The sequence below is a fragment of the Pteropus alecto genome, unplaced genomic scaffold (assembly GCF_000325575.1).
Source record: "Pteropus alecto unplaced genomic scaffold, ASM32557v1 scaffold920, whole genome shotgun sequence".
Lineage (NCBI taxonomy): Eukaryota > Metazoa > Chordata > Mammalia > Chiroptera > Pteropodidae > Pteropus > Pteropus alecto.
Genome location: NW_006429596.1, coordinates 149,589 through 170,428, shown reverse-complemented (window position 1 = coordinate 170,428; position 20,840 = coordinate 149,589). Strand labels below are relative to the sequence as shown.

General features: G+C 56.4%; 2 protein-coding genes across 4 annotated transcripts in view; both read right to left on the bottom strand.

Moving 5' to 3' along the window:
* Positions 1-1,859: 1,859 nt before the first annotated feature.
* Positions 1,860-4,011, bottom strand: CNFN (cornifelin). Its single transcript, XM_006903854.1, has 4 exons — positions 3,964-4,011; positions 2,683-2,793; positions 2,173-2,309; positions 1,860-2,081 (listed from the first exon to the last, which is right to left on the bottom strand). The coding sequence occupies exons 2-4, from the start codon at positions 2,789-2,791 to the stop codon at positions 1,992-1,994; spliced, it is 336 nt and encodes a 111-aa protein (XP_006903916.1). The 5' UTR covers positions 2,792-2,793; positions 3,964-4,011; the 3' UTR covers positions 1,860-1,991.
* An 8,566-nt stretch (positions 4,012-12,577) lies between these two features.
* Positions 12,578-20,840, bottom strand: part of LIPE (lipase E, hormone sensitive type) — a 15,869-nt gene continuing 7,606 nt past the window's right edge. For 2 of the 3 annotated variants that reach the window (XM_015587976.2, XM_006903851.3), the window contains exons 3-10: positions 18,586-18,676; positions 18,326-18,471; positions 17,933-18,118; positions 17,443-17,737; positions 16,438-16,665; positions 16,031-16,207; positions 13,601-14,025; positions 12,578-13,179 (exon numbers count right to left, since the gene is read on the bottom strand). In XM_015587976.2, coding sequence (XP_015443462.1) covers positions 12,961-13,179; positions 13,601-14,025; positions 16,031-16,207; positions 16,438-16,665; positions 17,443-17,737; positions 17,933-18,118; positions 18,326-18,471; positions 18,586-18,676 — 1,767 coding nt within the window. In that variant the 3' untranslated portion in view covers positions 12,578-12,960. The remainder of the gene's footprint in view (positions 13,180-13,600; positions 14,026-16,030; positions 16,208-16,437; positions 16,666-17,442; positions 17,738-17,932; positions 18,119-18,325; positions 18,472-18,585; positions 18,677-20,840) is intronic. The other variant, XM_025043529.1, reaches the window with a different exon arrangement.

Below are 20,840 nucleotides of genomic sequence, written 5' to 3'. Positions count from 1 at the left end.
CTTGGCATCAGTCGCGCGTGGTCTTCCGATATCCCCGCTGTGGGGTAGAGTCTCGTTCCCCCATTTTGCGGATGCAGAAACTGAGTCCCTTGCCTAAGAAATCGGAGCTAATTAATAGGGGAACCCAGATTCTGACACCAGCCTGTCTGAGTTTCCATCGCCACCTGCCCTCTTTACGCCTAAAATCGCTTCCCTTTTCTAAGCTTGTGTCTCCCATTCCCACCTGTGATCACGTATCATCTCTACCTACCGAGGGTCTCACGCTGTGCTAGGTGCTGGGGACACAGCAGTGAACAAGGTCCTTGCCCTCCCAGAGCTGATGAGCCAGTGGAGAGACCAACAATAAGTAAATGATGGGGTAGGTTGGAAGATGACCAGGAAAACAAGGCAGCGAACGAGGGGGTAAGGGGTGGGGGGCTGGTACTTGCTGTTTAAACTGGGAAGGGAAGGCCTCTCATAAGGTGGCGTGTGAGCAGAAGTGAAGGAGTGAGCCATAGAGACGCGAGGGAAGAGAATCCTAAGTTGTGGGAATAGCCAGTGCAAAGGCCCTGAGGTGGGAGCGTGCCTAGCATTTTAGAGAAACAGCAAAGGCTCATGTGGTTGGAGCAGAAGGCAGAAGGAGACAGGCGTTGAGGGAACAAGAGGCAGATCCTGCAGGTCCTTGGGCCAGGTGAGGACTCTGGTGTTTATACTCTGTGGGTGAGGAGCTGTGAGGAGGTCCTGAGCACAGGAGGGATGTGATCCGACTCAGATGGTCACAGGGCTCCTCTGTGGAGAAGAGACTGAAGGGGTGGGGGTGGGGCAGGGAGCCCCGTGAGGAGCCACTGCATTAGTTCAGGCCAAAGGGGAGAGTGGCTGGAAGGAGGTGGGGCCCGTGGAGCGGAGAGAAGCGAGATTCTGGATATACTCCAAGTGGAACTGACAGTTTGTTCGCAGATTGGAGGCTGGGTGAGAGAGGCGACTGAGCAGCTGAAAGCTGGGGCTGGCTGTTCCTGACGTGGGGAGGCTGTGGGAGGAGCAGATTTGGAGGGAAGTCAGGGGTTAGGTTTTGGACATGTCAAATTTGAGATGCTCATGGGGTATTCCAAATGAAGAAGTCACTCGATGGCTGGATCCACAGAGAAAGAGAGAGAGAAGAACAGCAAATAATACAAGCAATATATTAATATTAAAATAGTTGTTATTATATGAATAATAATATTAACAATTTATTAAGTTCAATTTTTGGCCTTTCCATCTGTTTCGTCTCTTGCTCTCACAGTAGTCGCAGGACATATTAGGCATTATCCTCAGAGGAAGAGACAGAAAGGTTTATTAATTCACTAAGATAACACAGTAAGTGGCAACAGACAAGACCGGATCCCAGGTCTGTCCGATTTTGAAACCGGAACATTTTCTAATCTGCTAGTTGCTATTGTAATAAAGAGGGTGGATTGAACTGGCTGATCCTAGAAGATTCGCTCCTGCTCCAGACAGCCTTAACCTGTTAGTCGTCCGCTTTAGAAACAAAGTTAGAGTTGTGTGTAGCCGAGTCCATGGGTATTGAACAAGCAGTGGGGGCTCCTACATTTTTCTTTGACCTTGAGTGCCTGGACTCTACCAAGATGGCTTTTCTCATTTTGCTTATTTTCAGCATCTGGGCAGAGCTTCAGGCAGGCAGCTAAGCCGTGAGTGGCTTTACTTTGTTAGTGGGGACGCCTGGCTTAGAGAGCAAAGAGACTTGCAGATGTCATCCGCAGATCCAAGCTCCAACCGGACTCTGCGACTCCTCCCTCCACACCTAGGCATCTTCTCTCTGTCCCCACCAAACCTCCTTCTCCACCCAGATTCCTTCTCTGGGACAAAAGACGTAGGCGGGGTTGGTTTTCAGGTTTTTATTGTGGGTGTATTTCAGGCGGCGGGATAGGGCGGAGGGGCAGGCCCTCCCGGGAAGGGGCCGAGGGGCCCGGGCGGGATGGACGGGAGAGGCGGAGGGTGGGGGAGACACTTCGTTACTCTCGGATCTTCAGTTCCCGCGCCATCTGACAGAGGGCGCAGGGCAAACAGAAGGTGAGGGCCGCCCAGTCGTGCCCGATAGAGCCCTAGAGGGTGGGAGAGAGCGGTTAGGAGACCCGAGGAAGCGGAGTCCGGTCCCCAAGCCCCCGCCCGGGGGGCTGGCGGCGCCGCGCGCACCTGGATGCGGTAGCGCTCGCGCATGCCGGTGCGCAGGGAGTGCAGGCCTCCGGGCAGGTAGGGCGTGCAGCAGCACTCGCCGAAGTCGTCGGAGATGCGGCAGGCGAGGCACAGCGGGGCGAAAGTGCCGCACAGACCTGCGGCGGACGCGGGGCCGTCAGGGCAAGGCCCACCGCGCGCCTCCCGCCCGCGCCGCGTCGCAAGGGCCGAGGCTGAGGGTTCCCGGAGCCGGCTTGAGGGTCCCAGGGGGAAGTGAGTGTTGGGGGACAGCGAAGTAAACGTCCCAGAGGGAAGTGGGCGGGGGCCAGAGAGAGGGTCAAAGGTTGAGGGTCCGAGGGGAAGCTGGAAGGTGTGAGGTCAGGATCCTAGGACGTGTTTGGGGGACCCGAGGAAGGCGTGAGGGTTAGAGTGGGAATTCAGTGGGGTTAGGAGGGCGTCCGAGGGGGCAGGAGGTGACCTTCCCCCCGTTCCCACTCTCGCCGCTGCCCGGAGGGGAGGGCGGGCACTCACAGACGGGCATGTCGTTGCAGCAGTCCGTGAGGCCGGTGTGCCAGTCACTGAGCTGGGTCTGGTAGCAGCTGCTGGCACACTGGGGCTGACTGGTCACTGGGTAGGACATGGCTGCGGAGGTGGGGGACAGGGGTCAGCGGGCAGCCTCGCAGCGCCATCTGGGTCCCCGCACCCCTTTCGCCCCTCCGTCTGCCGGGCAGTCAGGGCGGGGCCACCAGGCCGCCCACTGAGGGGACACCACTGCGCCCCCCTTCCCTTCTGCCACATCCGGGCATCGACACCCCGGTCTGTCCTATTGCCGCTGCCTCCTGCACATCTGGTTGAGCTGGGGATGGGGGGCTCCCGCATGTCTGGGCAAGAATGTGTCACGTGGGCGGGGCTGAGACGCGCCGCTGCCTCCTCCACATCAGGGCTGAGGGCACTGGGTTCCCGCATTTCGGGGGGCCTCTGGGGTGCCAGCAGGCGCCGTCTGTCTTCGAAGCCAGGGTGCCCAGGGAAGGGAAGCGGCCAGGTTCCGGGGACTGGAAGGGTTGCCGGTCCATCCAGCGATCCCACCTTTGCCTTTCACGTTGTCGTGCATCTCAAACTGCATCTTGTTGGCCCCTGAGGAGGTCGCGATGGGGACGGCAAAGGTGGCAGCGGTGACGGCGGTGGAGTCTGTCCAAGGGACACTGGATACCGGGGGGAGGGGAGGACAAGGGGCAGGGGCACTGGGGGCTGGGTTCTCAGGGGGAAGGATGCTGGGGAGAGAGAGGCCAAGTCAGCCTGCCTCCAGGAGAGACATGGCATAGGGATGTATGGTGTGGGGGCGAGAAACTCGCCCATCTCTATACAGCTGCCCGACAGACCCCAGAGGACCCTCCTCATTCCAGAGGCAGAGCTGGAGAGACCAAGAGACAGAGACAGGCAGAGTCAGAGACAATGGGAGAAAGACATCAGAGCCAGGTGCCTTTAGAGATGCCACCAGTAACGCTCACACCAGCCCAGCGCTTTGACTTCTCTGCAGGCTCATTTCACAGCTGGAACACCGAGGCTGAGAAGTGAAATGCCCCACATCTGATGGCCCAGGCCAAGGGAGTTAGTAGAGGGGGTGCTGGGCCCCAGGATTTCTGAATTCAGCCCAGCACCACCCAGAGTAAGAAGGAGGTAGAGCCTTGAGAAAGACAGAGAGACAGTCAGAGATCTGCAGGGAGACAAAGAGATGCGAGTGGAGAGAGAGACAGGGAGAAGGAGCAGAGGCACTGACCTCAGAGCAGAGGGCTTGGGAGGAGGTGCTCCTACCTGCAGGATGGCGACGGAGATGATGGAGACAGAGGTGTGGGTGACACGGGCACTGAGTTCTCAATCTTGGGCCAGGAGCTGTTTATATTTGGGCGGCCACAGGTCCCTGGGTGGGGCTATGACAGAGGTGCCCAGGGAGCCCAGCCGGTCAGGCCAAACCTCTTTCCCCCCACCGGAACTTCCCCTCCCTCCCTCCCTCTCCATCCTCCATCCCTCCACGTCCCCCTTCTGCAGTGCCTCAACGGACCCAGAAAAATCGTGAGGGAGCGGGTCAGGACGAGGAGCTAGAAGTGAGGGTAGGGGAGTGGGCAGAGAGCTGAGGAGGGAAGGTGGAGGGGAGATGCGAGGGACGAAGCTGGGTCAAAGCACAGAGACCGGAAAGAGGGAGAGAGAGAGAGAGAGAGAGATGGGGAAGGAATGGGGGACACAGAGACAGAAAGGGTGGTCGAGACCGGAGAGGGAGAGCTAAGGAGATCCTGAGAGATGGAGGGAGGGGAAGAGAAGATAGGAACGGAGGAATAGATACCTCGACAGAGACACAAAGATCTGGGGAGCAATGGTGAGAAGCGGGGGACAGATTCTGAGGACCGAAGGGAAAGGGGGAGAGGAAAGCCCGCAGTGAGGGGGAGAGTGCAGTGTGGACTTCCTGTGAGGGGCTCCCCACCATCCTTAGTGAGGTCTCCACTTTCCTGGGATGGAGGTATTGTCCTCCCATTAGGAACCATGAGGCACATGGCGGGGGGGACAGTGTGTTTTGGGGTTACTCATGCTGGAACCAAAGTAAATAAACACACCTTGTCACACCTCTAAATTGGGAAGGGAGGAGGCTAGGAATTGAGAAACTTGGTTCCTGAAGGAGGTGGCTGTGGCCTGGGCCTCCTGGGTCGTAACAGAGCAGAGGACTAGGGACATGGACTCCTGGGTCTGAGAGAGGAAGAGGCCAAGGGCCTGATCTCTGGTCCCTCACAGAGGAGGGAGAGAGGACTCAGATCCCTGAGTCTGAGGGAGAAAGGGGCTGGGGTCTAGATTCTTGGGTTTGGGCTGCATTCCTGAGTCAGGTAGGGGTCCTGGGATCCCAGACCTGTTGACTTCCTGAGGGTTGAAAGAGCTGGGGGCCTTGATGTCTGAGTCACCTTCTCCCCTCAACAGGCCTTGCCAGGTTGGAGGTGACTCAGTGAGAGAAGCAGCATTAGAGCCGGGTGGGGTTCTCCGTACGGGTGTCACCCCAAAAATGTAGGAGGCACTGGAAAATTGGGGTGTCACCTGCAGAGAAGGTGTTGTCGTCACCCCACCAGACATGGGTAGGGATGGGGTGATGGGAGATGGATCACCCTGTTGGCCTGGGATCCACTGCTTTCCCAGCACTCCCTGGGCCAACACACCAGGTCCCAAGCCGTGGTCTCCTGGTACCGCCCAGTTGGTACCACTTATTGCCCTTATCCCCGGATCCGTGGGCAGCCCTCAGGGTCTTGCCTGTGTGTGTCCATCACTTGGTCCGGGAACCTGAATATCTGTGGAACATCTTCTCTTCCCTTCTGTTCTAGTGTCCCTGTCCCCCCACCTCTGCATCTTTGTCTCTCCAGCTCTGGTCTCTCCTCTCTTCCTTTCCTTGTCTCTGCCTGTTCCCAAATTTCTCTGGGTCTCTGTCTCCCATCTCTGAGTCTCTCTCCTCCCAAGCTCTGTGTTTCTTCCCCTTCTTCTGGGGTCTCTGCCCCCTGTCTCAGCTCCTCTCCAGGCCTGCCCATCTCCAGGCCTGCCCGTAGAGACGGCCACCTGGCCCCATCCCCCAGCTGTCCAGACCATGGGCTGCAGGTGACTCAAGGTCAGTCACCTCTGAGGACCCTAGGGCTCCCAGTATGACAGCCTGAGTTGTCCTTCAGTTTCCTCTTCCTACTCTGACACAGCCTGGGGGCTGCAATTAGATACAGCAACTCGTGTGGATGAGGAAATTGGGACTGGGGAAGCTGTGAGGTGGCCGGCTTAGGGGTGAGGCAGCGGGCGGAGGGCAGGAAGAGCAGAGGCCTGGGGGCTGAGGAGTGACCATGGCAGAGTCTCCAGGTATCTGGCCTTCTCCCCCCTCAAATAGGGTTGCCAGATAAAATACAGGACACCTAGTTATATTCAAATTTCAGATAAACAACAAATACTTTATTTTTTTTAGTATAAGTATATCCCACGTAATATTTGGGATATACTTATCTAATAAAGTTTTTGTTGTTTATGTGAAATTCAAATCTGACTGGGAATTCTGTTTTTTAGTTTGTTTGTTCATTTGCTAAATCTAGAACCTTACCTTCAAAGACAGAGGAATCCAAATCCTGGCCTTTTCCCAGAACCCAGGATTTCGGAAGCCCAGGCCTCCCTACGGAGAACCCCAGGGTCCAGGCCTCCCGCCCTCTCTTCCCCCAGGACCGAGGAATCTGGGCCGCCAGCCCCTCTTCCCTAAGACCCTGGAACCCAGGATCCCAGCCCCTTTCTCCCTAGAACCCAGGAGTCCAGGCCAGGTCTGGGTCCAATTTCCCAATGTGGGTTTCACAAGGCAGGTGGTGCCATCCATGACCCTGGTGGAACCGGTAAGGCTGAGCAGACAAGTGAGGTGGCCCCCCTTGCCATCCTAAGCTTGCTGCTTCCTCAAAGGCCAGCCCAGCGGGGCTGGGAGGGGAACAGGGAGCTCTGGGTGGGCCCCTGTGTCTGGTTTTGGGTGTGTAATGTCTCTGTGTGGTATGCGCCTCTCTGGGTGCTGTGTGTCTGTATGGAGATTGTCACGATGTGTGTCACTTTTCATGTTCCTGTGTTCTGGGGTGTGACGTGTGAAGGGTTTTTTTTTATTTGTGTGTTTCTATTGCCCTCCTGTGAGTCTTCCCACTGTGTCCCCGAGTTTGGGTGTAGTTTCCGTGGTTGTTTCTGTAATTCTGACTGGATTAAGGCAGGAATTATTTATTGAGTGGTAGCCTTGTGTGATGGACTCCAGAGCTAGAAAACCTGAGTTCTAATCCTGATGGTCTCTTAACTGGCTGTGAAAACTTGGGCAAATCACTAAACTTCTCTAGACCTCAAGTTTTGCATCTGCAAAATGGATTGTTGTAAATAGAGTTGTTGAGAGGATTAAATGAGTTAATTCACGTAAAGCGCCTGGCACGTAGGAAGCAGTTTCCGTTTATGTTGATAATGATGGTGACACTGATCTGTTCTAGTTGCTGGGGATACAATAGTAAATGAAATCAAGTCTGTTCATTGTTCTAGTAGGGATTGGATGAATGCCTGTCAGTGGCTGGGTATTTCACTGCCTGCAGGGGTTGTCTGTTTTGTATGTGGAATAGGATATTTCTGTGTGTGTGTGTGGTCAGTGCAGTGATTCCGTGATTGTGTGCCTATGTTTGTGTTTGTAGGTGGTTGCGTGTGCTGCGTGTGATTCTCTGATTGTGTGGGTGTAAATGCAATAGCACCCCAGGGATGTGTTGTGAGGGCACGTGTTTGGAGTAATCTTGCATTTCCGACTCTGAGGTGCTGGGCGTGTATCCATATCTGGGGCCTGGAGAACCCCTTTCTCAGCCACTCCTTTACATGTCACACGAGTGGCTCTGGAAGGGTGACTCTGAGCCTCAGTTCCCCCCAATGGGAATGGTGGGCCTGGAGGCTTCGGGAATAACACCGGGGCGAAAGGGAAGGTGGGAGGAGATGGGCGAGGCCAGGGAGAGGCTGAGAAAGGAAATGTGGTGGGGACACGAAAGATGGTAGGATGGGGACAGAGGAGCTGCACAGAGAGACGTGGATGTTTGTCCCTCCACTCCATTAGCATTGCATGAGCCCCTGCGATGAGCCAGGACTTCTGACAGGCATTGGTTCAAGGTGCGGGGAAAAGTAAAGAGACTCAGAGAGTGAAGAGCCATCAGCAAAGCTGTTCCTGCTCCAGGGTGGCCCACCTGTCTCCACAAGGGGCTCAGTGACAGTTCTGAGTGATGGAGACCCAGCGATAGGGACAGAGAGGGCCCTGGCCCTCTCTGGTCCTCCCTGAGGTCCGATCTGTCCAGATCAAAGAACGAAGACCATGAGGGAAAGGCCCCTCCCTGGCTTGGGGCACCCCCATGAATCATTTTCTTATCATCTTCTAATAGGATAATGACATACCTGCTCCCTCCTAATCATTATTTTTGACCCCAACCAGGCTCGACGCCCAGAGCAAGAAGGCCTGGACAGCATGGTATGTGGGTGTCAGGGTAGGAAATACCCAGAAGTCCCCATCCTTAGTCCTTCCTTCCCCATAACCCAGGAGTCCTGGTTCCCAGAACACACCCCCCACCCCCAGGAGTCCTGGCTCTCAGCCACAATCTTTTTTCCCTTGTCTACCTTTTCTTTTCTTTGGGCCTGTCTTTATCTCTTTGTTTATCTCCATCTGTCTTTCACGCCTCTCCTGTCTCTTTACATTGATTCTCTTTTTTTTTTTTTCCCTGGGCGTCAATTTCTTCACTTGTAAAATGGAGGTTATAATAATAATCATCATCATCATCCAATCTCTTAGAGCTGTTATGAGGAAGACATGAGATAATTATGTAAAATGCTTAGCACAGAACCTGGGCCACAATAAATTCCATACAAGAAAGCGCTATTATTATTATTGTTTTCAATATTTTAATCTCTCCATTGGTATCTGTTTTTCTCTTGGTCTCCCCGTGAGTTTCAAATCTCCTCCCACTCCGGGTTCCTTTTGCAGAGAGCACTCGGCCCCCGGCTTCTCTTTTAGGGGTGAGGAAAGGGCACATTGAGGCCAGAGCTTCTCCTAAGTTTCTTCCTCTTCATCGCTAGTCCAAGCCCCACCTCAGGACCCAGAACTCTTGCCTGGGGACAAGGCCTGGCTCCAATTCCATAAATAGCCACATAAAATCCTGAACCTCAGTACTGTCATGGTTAGGGTAGGCCAGTGACTCTTAGGATACAAAAGTCCCCATCCCTGGACCCTGACCTTTCAGGTTCCCAGCTCCCTCCTCCCTCGGACCCAGAAGTCTAGGCCCCCACGCCCTCCTCCCACGGGTCCTCAGTCGCCTTCTCCCTCGGGCCCCCAGCCTCCTCCCTCAAGACCAAGAAGTCAGAACTCTCAAGTTCCCATCCTGTCTCAGGACCCAAGGATCAAGCCAGCGAACAGCCCGGGTACGTGCAACCAGAACCCCCATTCAAGGCTCTTCTGTGGTCGAGGACGCCCTCACCCATCTCCTAGTTCTATCTTTCCAGAGGCGGGTCTGACACTTGATTGCTCCTCCAAAGTCTAGCTGTGATAAGCTAACCATGACGCCAGTCACTATCATCCAACCAATAGACACCCCGCCTCCTACCGCTCTGGGCCACTCAGGGAGCGTTCCCTGGTAGGCGGGACCCGGCCTAAGTCGGACAGCGATAGGCTCTCGAAGAGGCCAGTCTCCGCCCGTCCCGCCGCCAGTCTGCCAATAGGCAGGGCACCGGGAGGGTGGGAATCCTGCTGGGTTCTGCAGAGGCTGGAGCCGGCTATTGAGGGAACAGGCTCTGCGGGTCCCGCCGGGTAAGCGGTTTCCAGCACGCCCAAGGTTGGGATTCTAGACGTAGCTCGGACGGGAAATGGTGAACTTGGGGAGGCTTGAGGCGGAGCGGGGAGCTTAGCCGGGGCGACCGTCTATCTTGCTTTGCTGGAGAAACTGAATCCATGATTCAGTCTCAGACATTCATCTGTCCATTCATTCCTCCCACCCTAAACCTGATTCTTGTCTGCACCTACCTGCCCTGCCCACCTGTCCGTTCAGTCTTCCCTATCCTCATTAATTCCCTCACTCACTGATTTCCTCATATAACCACTCACACTCGCTCATTCACACCTTCGCCAACCCATTATTTAAATATTTCCCGAGGCTTCCGGTGTGCCCAGCGTCGTCCTGGGCGATGGTGGCAACCGAGATGAGTCAGGCTTGGGCCCAGCCCTCAAGAAGTCAAATGGGTGGGCAGACCCACACATCGATGGGCAGGGGTGTGCAGAGGCGGGGGAGTCCAGGAGAGTCCTTTTTGGGGTTTGGCGGCTCAGGAAAGAGTTTCCAGAGGGAGGGCTATTGGAGCTAAATCTTGGGGTAGCAGGTAGGAGGTGCCAAGCAAGGGTGGAGGAGAGCGTGCTGGGAGGGCGTTTTGGCATGAGCAAAGACAGGGAGGTGCAGGAGTATTACTGGTTGTGGGTGCCCCGGCAGGCGGCTCGTCAGGCTGGAAGAGGGAGAAGAGGTGGGCAGGGGCCAGGCTGCGGAGCTTGAACTTTGTTCTGGGGGTGGTGGTGGTAGGGAGCCATGGAAAGGTTTAGAGCAGGGGCGGTCGGATCAGAGCTGGAGCCAGAACTGGAGGAATGAGTCTGGAAGCCAGTAGCCCAGAAGATGGCTTGGGCCCTGGGCCCGGGCAGGAGAGGAAGGAGCCTGGATTGGGTCCAAGGCCAAGGGGATAAGGCAAAAATTCAGGAGGTAGAAAGAACAGAATATGGGGCTTGATGAGCTATGGGGGCGGGTGGGGTGTGGTGTTCAGAACAGGACCCAGTGCTCTGGCCTGGGGAACTAGGGGATGAAGAAGCCATCCCTGGGATGGGGACAGGAAAGAGGAGCAAGTTGGTGATGGTGACTGTTTGGGCAGAGATGAGCAAGGGGTCCTATGAGATGGACAAGGAGAACTATGACTCAGGCCAGTGGGTCTGGACCTTCTGGGAGGGTTCTAGGTTATGGGCTCCCTCCCCTATCACAGGCCCTGACTCAGAAGTCAGTTGTTGGGTGAATGAAGGCCTCTGAGTAAAGGTCTCCCTCTACCCACCCCCTCGGGAAACTGCTTTCTTGTGCTTCTGCATTTTCCTTCTTTCCCCCCCTCCCTTCCTTCCCTGGCATTAAAACGTTTCATCATCTATAAACACACACACACACACAGACACACAGACACAGACACACAGACGCACAGACACGACACCCTGCATCGAGTTCCCTTGAATTACTTGTTATCCCTTTTACAGCTAGTCTTGTGGTACCCACTGGCTCAGTCTCTTATCTTCCACTTCCTCCTCAACCCTCCACATCTGGCTGCCCACCTCCCTCGGCCCTGCAGCAGCTCTGAATAATAAGGTCATCAAGGACCCACCCACTCATTGCTGAGGCCTGAGGATAACATTTGGATCCTCATCTGACACAGATCTCTCCCTCCCGCTGGACATTTCCTTTGATTTATATCCTCTTCTTTCCTAGTTAGCTTCCTCCCTCTCCAGCTGCTCCTTAAAACCCTCTACTTTTCACTACCTGCCCTTTACTGGGGGCCATGGTCCTTGGGGCTTTCTGTGTCCCAGCCCTCTGCTCATCTCACTTGCCCCTTCCTTCGTGGAAAGGTTCTAGACCCTCAACTCCAGTCAGAAGTGAGCACCCAGCTCATTGTCCTGCCTCCTAGATGTCTCCCTGGATTGTCTAAGACCTTTTGATCTTTCCCTGTGCAAACCAACCCTCAACATCCCCAGTCCCCCTCCTACAGACCTGAGCCTCCTCCCAGTAGAGACAGCCTCACTGTCTGCCTATTTCCCTGCCAGACCTGAGTGTCGTCATAGTCCCCTTGCTCTCCTGTTACCTCCGCTTCACCCTCAATAAGTCCTAGTCATCTAACCTCAGTTATGGCTCTGGGATCTGCTCTGCCCGTACTCCCATCCCGACCCTCATGGCCTCTTCCCCTGCTCAGGCCTTGTCTTCTCTACCCTCGGCCTCCTCCTTTGCCTCCAGGGCTCCAGTCTTGCTCTTTTCAGCCTATCCCTCAGTGTCCCAGCAAGCTCTTCAGTGCCTGTGCTGATCCCGTCGCTTGGATCCTGCTCCAAGCCTTTCTGTGGCTCCCACTGCCCTCCAGTTATAGGCCAGATTGCACTCCAGGCTCTGCAGTGTCTGCTCCTGGTGGCCATTCCAGGCCCCTCGGGCCATTCCCCACTTTGCACCTAACCTTCTGGCCAAGCCTTGCAGTCAGCTTCCATTGGCTCTCACCCACCACCTTGCATATTTCTTTTGCTTAGCAAACTTGTGCTCATCCTTTAAGATCAAGTACCTCCTCTGTGAAGCCTTCCCTGACTACCACAGATGAAACCCGTTGGGGCTGTGACAGCCTGTGTCTGCATCTCTCTCTCCATCCTCCCTGAGTCCTTTGAGGGCAGGCTAGAAACCATCTCTGTTCCAAATCCAGGGCCTCCAAAAGGGCGAGGCCACAGAATTTTGGTCGAGGGACTTAGTGACTGTCACAGCTGGGCAGACATGGGGCTTCCAGAATTTAGGGTGACCAGTTTGTTTCTGGTGTCCTGTTAGCTTTGCTCCAGTTCTCTGGGGCGGTGGGGGGAGGTGCTGGGGTTGGGTTGGTAAGGAGAAGTAGCTGAGAACCTAGATTCCCCTGGGGCTCTCCCTGGATTAAGTCAGCGGGCAGTAGGTCTGTGTTATAGGAGAGTCCAGTGCCCTCCACACCCAAGAAACCAGGCTCACAGGCCCCTCTTTCCTCAGGACCTGGAAGTTGGGCACCCCGCTTTCTATATTCTCCAGCCCCAAGTTTCTTGGTTCCCAGAAGCAGAGTCCGATGCTGCCCCCTGGTGGGCGACACACCTATTAGCGAGAGGCCAAACCAATTAAATACTTTTATTTACAGAGGAACAAAAACAAACCGACCTGCAAGTGGGGGCCAGGCCCCACCGCTGCGTCGGTCGCAGCAGCAGTAGAAGGCAGTGATGAAGTGCAGGTCCAGCTGTCTCGGAGAGCGGTTTGCGTGAGCCCCTTCCCCCCAGGCCAAGGTCTCACCTCCCCGTCCCCTTGTCCCCCGATTTTAAGGCACATCCCACCCCCACCCGCCGGGCCGAGTGAGGGGTCAGAGGGGCCAGGAACCCCTTGCGGCGGTCCCCGCCATCCTTCCCAGAGCGCATTCACCACGGAGGCTGACGCAAATGGGAACCAGAGGCCTTTAGTGTCGCCCCCCGCAGCCGCCCGCGGCCGGGCTCGGGGTGGCGGCTCAGACCGGCGGCGCAGCGGGGCCCGGCGGAGTGAGGATTTGGCGGATGCGTTCCACGCACAGCGCGGCTGCCTGCCGCGTTTCCCGACACAGGGACGCCAGGCTCAGGAAGCCGTGCGGCAGGTCCTCCACCACGCGCAGCGTCACCGGCTTGCCCAGGCTGCGCAGCCGCCTTGCGAACATGACCGAGTCGTCCAGTATGGGGTCCAACGCGCACGCCTGTGGGATGGCGGGAGTGGGGCACAGGGACGGGTGGATGAACCGAAGGCGGGGACACGTGGACAGGGGGATGGACAGAGGAGGGAGACATGAGGGGTGAGTTGCAGAATGAGTTTAACTGGGCTCCCTGTCTTCCCCCGGAGGCCCGCCATCTCTTCCCTTTCCCTGACTCTTCAAGTCCCGTGGCTGGCCCACGGCCCCATGGCGCTCAAGACTGCAAAAGGAAATGGCAGCGCCGACTCCCTTCCGTCCTCCCAACTACTTTCTGTCCTCCCGTTCCAGGCAATCCCTCCTGGTGGCACACCTCTCCCCTCGGGCCAGGCTACGGACCTCCCGCACTTCCTTGAGCTCTTCCTCAGGTGCACCTGCAGTCCCCCCATCCCCCCTTCTCATAGGCGCTTCGTGCCCATCCGGTGCTCACCACGATGTGTACTGGCGGCAGTGTCTGCAGCATGCTGTCAGGTGCCAGCAGCGGTGACATGAAGGGGTTCTTGGCGATGGGCGAAGAGTAGAGGGGGATCTGCGTGGGGCCCTGGCTGGAGCGCCTGGGGAGGAAGTCCTCAGGGAAGGTAGCACTGAGACAGCTGCTGCTTCTGTCCTTGGTGCTCAACTCCTCTTGGGACCCAACTTTTTCTGGTGCATCCTCAGGCCCGAGTAAGAAGTTGACGTCTGAGGGCGTGGAGGGGCCAAGTGTCTCATCCGACAGTGACAGCTCGGGGGTGTCTGATGTCTCAGAGTTGCCCCTGAGGCTCAGGTCATGTACTGTCAGGCTCTTGAGGGGGTCTGTGCCCACTGGGTCCTCAGGCTGGGCCAGCGCTGCTTCAGACACACTGCGACGCACTGGCTCTGTGAGAAGGGCAGGATCAGGGGCCGGCTGGGGCAGGTCAGCCTGGCTGTGTTGGCTGGGTGTGTGGGTGGCTGGCAGGGAAGGTCATGGAAGGACAGAGGCCTCTGGAGGAGAAGTTGCATTCTAGGGCTGTGGAGGCCTGGAGTGTTCCACCAGACATCCTCCTTGGGCATGGGTGGGGAGCTCCAGGTGCCCAGGCTGCCACTCCAAGGAGTCACATGATCCTGGCAGTGGAGCTGTGTCCTAAGGGAAGGGGTGTGTGTGTGTGTGGGGGGGGTGACTGAGGTTAAGAGCAAGTCACTCTACCTCTGGGAGTCTCAGTTTCCTCTTCTTTACAAAGGGGATAAAAATAGTCCTTATTTCATAGATGGTGCTGAGGACTCAGCAGGATAAGATACGGGATTAGGTACTGCTACCCTCCGGGAAGTCATAATGATCACTATTAATATTTTATTACTAGGCCTGGCACCCTGTTCCAGATGCCTCTGCCTCCTGGTCCAGCAAGAGGACCAGCCAGTTTTTTATGGCCACTTGACACAGAGGGTGTGAATGGATTACAGTGGAGTAGGGAGTAGGCCCACATGGCTTGAAAGGGAGCTAAAGAGTCTTGCTAGGGATATATTAAGATTCCCAGGGATCCCACACCTGTAGCAACATAGATCTGCTCCCAAAACTTCCTTTCTGTTCTTCAGTTTTATTCCTTCCCATTGAGTGACCAGGCAAGCAAGTACCCAAATGATGCTACAGATGTGCTTCTGGCCCTCTTGCTATGCCCACGTTGGCCTCAGCTCCATTAATTTGATCAGACCCACGATGCTTACCACTAGGGCCAGGACCCTATATTTTTCCGTTTTTTTTCCACTTGTCTTTATAAATCCATGAAGGCAAAATGCAAGATATGAGGGGTCACTGGAAGAGAGCTGTTGACTAGAGTCAGAGGGCACAGCCAGTCAGGGGTGGTGGCCTCTTCTAAGAGCACCTACTGTGAGCCCAGTATGGTGCTGGGTGTATGTAATCCTTAGTACAATCTGATGAGGCAGGTACTCTTACTGTACCCATTTCACAGAGGAGCAAAGCAAAGCCCACACATACCATTACTTGTGCACGTCACCCAGCAACCGGTAAGTAGCTGGTACAGTAGGGAGCTAGACTGATGTGTGTGTGTGCAGGAGGCTCTAGGGGCTGCACCTGTCACCTTTCTCCACAAGGAAAACGCGGTGCTCAATGGTCCGTGTGCCTAAAATTCAAATCCCTTTTGTTTCTGTGTATATTTATTTGCATCCACTTGAATATCCTAAAATTAAAAACTTAATTTAAAATAAAACACATCCAATTGGAATAATTTTCTGAATAATAATTTTCTGAATATTCACCTGCTTTTGAACATGCAATTCCTACTACTCAGAAAATGCTGTTGATTTGCTAGGGATAGAAAATAAGTCGAGTTGGTTGTGCTTTAAAATCCTTAAAATGTTAAAAAATGGGTCCCTGGGTGGAAGTGATTTTCGGCTGCCTGAGGGTCCTGCCACCCACCCAAGGCTGGCAATCTCCTCCACTTCCCAAGGTCTGTCCGGTCTGCTGATCGCCCCACCCCGGCCTCCTAGGTCAGCTCCTGCAGCCGGCTGTTGCCCCACGTGCCTCTTAAAAATCTGGAAAGAATCTAAGAGGCCTGGACTCCCTCCTGAGGGCCCGGGAGGTTCCAGTGGCCTTCTCCGGACTGAAAACCAGGACATGGGGCAGCCCTTCTGAGTCATTTCCCAGGGTGCTCTTCTGGGAAAGGCTGTTTGAAAAGCTAAATCCTATAGTTCCTGGGACTGAGATGACCAGGGGGACCAGAAGTCCTTGAATTTCCAGGAAGATCAAGGCTTTATGGTAGTGAAGAGGGACGGACACGGGGCAGTTTCTGCTTCCCCAAGTGCCTCAGAGCATGGCGCCTATCCTCCCCCAGGACTTGTGGTGTGCCAGGCTGTCCCTCTTGGGGAGGGTGTGTGAGGGAAGACTCACCTGCTACGGGCACCGATTTTGGGTGAGACTTGTGCCCACTCAGCTCCAGGAAAGAGTTGAGCCACGAGGAGGCACCCAGGCGGAGGTCCCGGAGAAGCAGGGCTGTGTCCCGCCGCACTAGCCCCATCATGCCCAGTGCTTTCTGGTCTGAGTTGGAGTGGTCCTCTGTCTCCCCACCTGTGGAGTGTATGAAGGGAGCTGAGTTGGTCTCTTCTCTTTCTGGGCCCAGTCTCAACACCCAGAGCTTCAAGCGTCTATGCTCCCAGGGACCTAAGAAGAGCTAGTTGCGTCAGTAGGAGTCTGAGATTGCTCTCCTCTGCCCCAGGAGACTGGGCTCTAGCCCCTGTCCCTGCAGGCCCCAGGCATCCTGGACCCCCAGGTCGCAGCTCTGTGGGTGTGGGCCTTACCAGCATAGGCACTGACACACTTGGAGAGCACGCTGAGGGGCAGCAGCGGGTCCATGAGGCTCAGAAGGCGGGAGGGAGAGGCGGCGAACTGCAGCATCGTGGCTGGGTAGGCTGCCATGATGCCGTCTGGCACCCGCACCCCATAGGCTGCTGCCCGAAGGGAGACGGTGAAGCAGAGGTTCCCACCTGCACTGTCTCCCGCAAGGCATATCCGCTCGCCCGTTGAACCTGGTTTGGAGGGAGGCTTCGTTACGCCTGGCAGCGGGGATCTCAAGCTCTGGGCTAGAGGATTGCTGGGCTCTCGCGTGGGGCGTGGGGGCCCCAAGCCCAAGGTCTAGCCAGTTTAGAGACTGGTAAACTGAGGCAGGGATTTGGAGGACAGTGATCAGAGGATCAGGCTGACTTAGGACCTGGAGAGACCCAGAGATCTGGAAACTGGGGAAGCTTGAGAGGATGGAAGATGGCAGCAAGGAGTATGGGCAGGGGTGGGGGTGGAGGAGATGCTGAGGGGGGAGGGGCATCCTAGGCCAGGAGATGGGAGCCAGCGTTCAGGCTGACAGGGGGCCACGGGCCCTGTGCTGTGGGGCGCAGTCGCACCCCGCTCTCTGCTTCCCAGGATATTGAAAGTGGGAGGTCAGAGGAGCTGGAAAAGTGGGCTGGCGACATCAGGGGGTAGAGGAACAGGAGGAGGAAAGAGAAGGTCAGGGGAGACTACTGTGCGGGTGGTGGGGGGATAGGGCGTCAGGACTGGAGTAGGGGAGCAGGAAGCAGAGGAGGAGGTGGTTGATGGAAGGTTGGGTGAGCAGTGGGGCGATGGGGAGAGAGGCAGGAATGGGCGGCAGGGGGCGGACAGGTGGCGGAGGGCTGGGTGGGGGGAGATGGCAGGGGAGGCAGGAGGTGTGAGACTGAGGCTTTAGCCATGACATGGCTCCCCTGCAGTGTCGGCTGAGGGCTGAAGCAGGCCGGGGCAGGACCGGGAGTGGGCGACAGTGGAGCTCGGCTCACCGAGGAGGGTGCAGTGCTTGACAGCCCAGCAGTAGGCATAGAAGCACTCCTCCAGTGCTCGGGGGAAGGGGGCCTCGGGGGCCAGGGAGTAGTCGATGGAGAGGATGGGGACGCCCAGCTCCTGGGCCCAGCTCTTGAGGTAGGGCTCATGGGATTTGGAGGTCTGGGCCACGAAGCCGCCACCGTGGATATGCACGACCAAGGATGGTGAGCGGGGTGCCTGCTGCGGCCGAGGCCACAGTTCCAGGCTCCTTGAACCCTCGGACTTCACCAGGCTGTTGAGCTGCTCACTGTCCTGGAGGAGGAGGCAAAGAGGCAGGTGATGCTTGTGGTGGGGGGCTGCCTGGGCCTCCCTCTCCACCAAGGGGATATGCTCAGAGGGACAGAAAGGGGGCAGGTGTCAATGGTGAGGCAGAGGACAGGCATCTCAATGGGGGTGGGTGCTGCCCATGCCCCTCACTGTACCTGTTCCTGGAGGCAGGGGCCCTACCTGTCCTTCACGCAGATCATAGGAGATGAGCCTGACGAGGACTGGCCCGGGGCCCGTGTGGGCCAAGGGGGGTGAGATGGTGACTGTGAGCTTGGGATCAGCGGTCAGCGGCATTTCAAAGGCCTCCGGTGGCAGGCTGAGCAGGCGGCTTACCCTCACGGTGACTGATGCCATGTTTGCTAGAGACTGGTGGGAGGGAATGGAAGGGGCACTGGGGAGGGGCTGCTTGCAGGGGTCCCCCTCACACCTCCCCTCAGACCCCCAGTTTATCCCTTATGTGCCATCCCTTGGCCTGGAGCCCTGCAGAGACCCGATGTGGCCTAGGCTAAGTCTCTGGGCTTCGGTATCCCCGTCTTGTGACAGGTTGGGTCCCTCGTTGGGCCCCATGCTCACTGATAGCACCTCGATCTCAGTGATATTCCAGAAGGCTTTCCAGAAGTGTACATCCAGGTTCTGAGTGATTCGCTCAAACTCGGCCCCACGCAGCTCTGGGTCGATGGCAAAGCGGCCGCCGGTGAAGAGGGAGCTGGCGGTCACACCTGGGGGTCGGGAGAGTGTCAGGGAACCTGGGTGGGTCAGGCCGTGGGGTCAGGGTCAGGGAGGAGGGACAGGAGGGGCGGAGCAAGGGCAGGGCCCGGCTGGCCGGGACTCACTGAGTCCAGTTTCGTTGCGTTTGTAGTGCTCCCCGAAGGACACCAGCCCGATGGAGATGGTCTGCAGGAATGGCCTGATGGCAGGTGTGAACTGTGGAGAGATGCCTCTGTGTCATCCACCGCCCAGAATAAGGACTGGGGGTGGGCAGGAGTGAAGGGCAGAGAGTCGGTCAGCAAACATTTAGTGAGCACCTACTATGTCCCAGGCACTGGTCTAGGCACATGTCATATAATGTCAAGTAATGACTAATGCTTTGAAACGACAGTAGGTGCAGGGGACATAGAGTGATGACTCGGGGTCAGACTTCTTAGATAGTCTCCAAGAGGGGACTTGAGGAGGGACCTGAATGAAGCGAGGGAAAGCTGCTCCTTGCAGTGGGCACAGCGAGTGCAAAGGCTTTGAGGTGGACTATGCTTGGGGTGGATACGAAAGCTGGGGCCAGTGCAGCTGGAGCAGAGTGAGCCGGGGGAGAGGGGCAGAGGGTGAAGTCGGAGCAGCGGAGGGGGCTCCTAGGGCCCAAGGAACTTAAATTTATTCCAAACGTGGGGTGGAGCCACTGGAGGGCTGTGAATCGGGAGTAAGGTGACACAGGGATTTCTCGAAAGTCAGCGAGGACGGCAGTGGGGGCCGGTTGTGGCGCAGCCGGAAGGCAGATGGGAGATGGTCAGAGATCTTGAGGCAGAAAGACAGACAGAAGGGGAGACAGTGGCTGAGGGAAGAGCCAGGCAGTGCAGGAAAGACAATGGGAAGACAAGATCAGAGAGAACAGCCACAGCAGGCTAGGCACAGGGCCAGCCGGGTTTTCCTGTTCACTAGGCAAATACATGCCTAGATCTAACTGCACGCTCAGCACTGGGCTGGAGCAGGGCCAGAGATCCAGCGATCCAGACAGGGGAGGCCTCTGACCTCCTGGCGCTGACATTTTACAGGGGGGAGGCTGTTCTCTAACACAACACAGCTGGGCCCTCAGAGTAGCTGTCAGGCATGGCTCTACCCCTGGCTGAGGGCCCAGAGGGCCAAAGAACACAGGAGTGCCTGGCCATTGTGGCTGGATGCTGGCTCAGTTGGCCACAGAATCTCTCTCTCTTGTGACTCCAAGGTCATGGCTGGGACACAGGGAGGGGCTGGCTGGCCCAGCTGGGCTGATCAATATTTGTGGGTTCAGCTTTAGGTGAGAGAGAATTCTCAGGAATACCCAGGCTGGGTCAATGAGGACAGACCTCCCCATAAGGAAACATGGAAAGGTGGGGAGATGGAGGCTGAGAAATTGTCAGACTCAGCTGTCACTGAGGTGTGTGTGTGTGGAGGTGGGGCGGGGGGGGGGGGGCGGGCTGACAGAGCCTGAAGGGCTATAGGGTCACACAGCTTGATACTCCTGCTGGGGTTCCCTGATGTGGCTGGGGACTGTGGGACCTGGCACTGACTCCAGACAGGGGCAACTGGGCCTGTGCTCTGAGTCTGGTGTCCCAAGTGCCCCCCTGTGCCCCACAGGTTCTGAGTCACCAAACTACTTTTCCTATGAATCCGAAGGCCTCCAGGCTGCCTCCCTCTCGGTGCTGAGGTGAGATAACTCTCTAAGGGTGGTTTGGGGTGGGCAGAGGGTAGGAGAAGGCCTGTAGCAGGTGGGGGTCAGGATCCTAGTTCAGGAGGAAAAGTGTCTTACCAGGTTTTCCTCGCTGTCACAAACTCAATACGTGCTCTGGCCCTCCCCCAGCCTGAAAATCCTGATTCTGTAGCTCCTCAGGGGAGTCAAAAAGCCCAGGCAGATCTGGGTCCAGCAGAGCGGCTGCAGGCCCCCTCCCCTTGAACTTCTGTAAAACAGGGTTCACTCTTCCTCCTTTTTAGGGCTCCAGTGGGAAGGATGAAATAGGATGTGCTCTTATGAATGGGCCTTTGAGAACAATACTGACTACTCTCCTTGTGTGTGTGTGGGGGTCTCAAACTCAAATGATTTCAGGGGCCACACAGGTCACATAAAAGAGTGAATGGATCTCCTGAGTGTAGAGAGCACTGGAGAGTGTGGTGCAAAGAGCTATGTAGATTAAAGATTTCTTGCTATATGGTAGATTCGGCCTGGGGGGCTGCAAGTTTGAGGTCCCCATGTAAGCTCTATCTGAGGCCCAGACAGCTTCTTCTTTCTGAAAATGTGGTTTCCTGAATCCATGACCCTTGTGGTTATTCTGCTATGCTATTGGGCTAGGTTAGGGGCCAGTAGGCGCTTTCGCCACGGGCCGTTACTTAGGGCTGGGGGCGG

Bases quoted from the DNA above. Each gene is read 5' to 3' on its own strand.
- CNFN (XM_006903854.1), bottom strand. From the start codon at position 2,791: ATGTCCTACCCAGTGACCAGTCAGCCCCAGTGTGCCAGCAGCTGCTAC. The intron at 2,310-2,682 runs GTGAGTGCCCGC...CGTCCGCCGCAG, and splicing joins CTGCAACGACATGCCCGTCT to GTCTGTGCGGCACTTTCGCC. The intron at 2,082-2,172 runs GTGCGCGCGGCG...CCCACCCTCTAG, and splicing joins GCGAGCGCTACCGCATCCAG to GGCTCTATCGGGCACGACTG.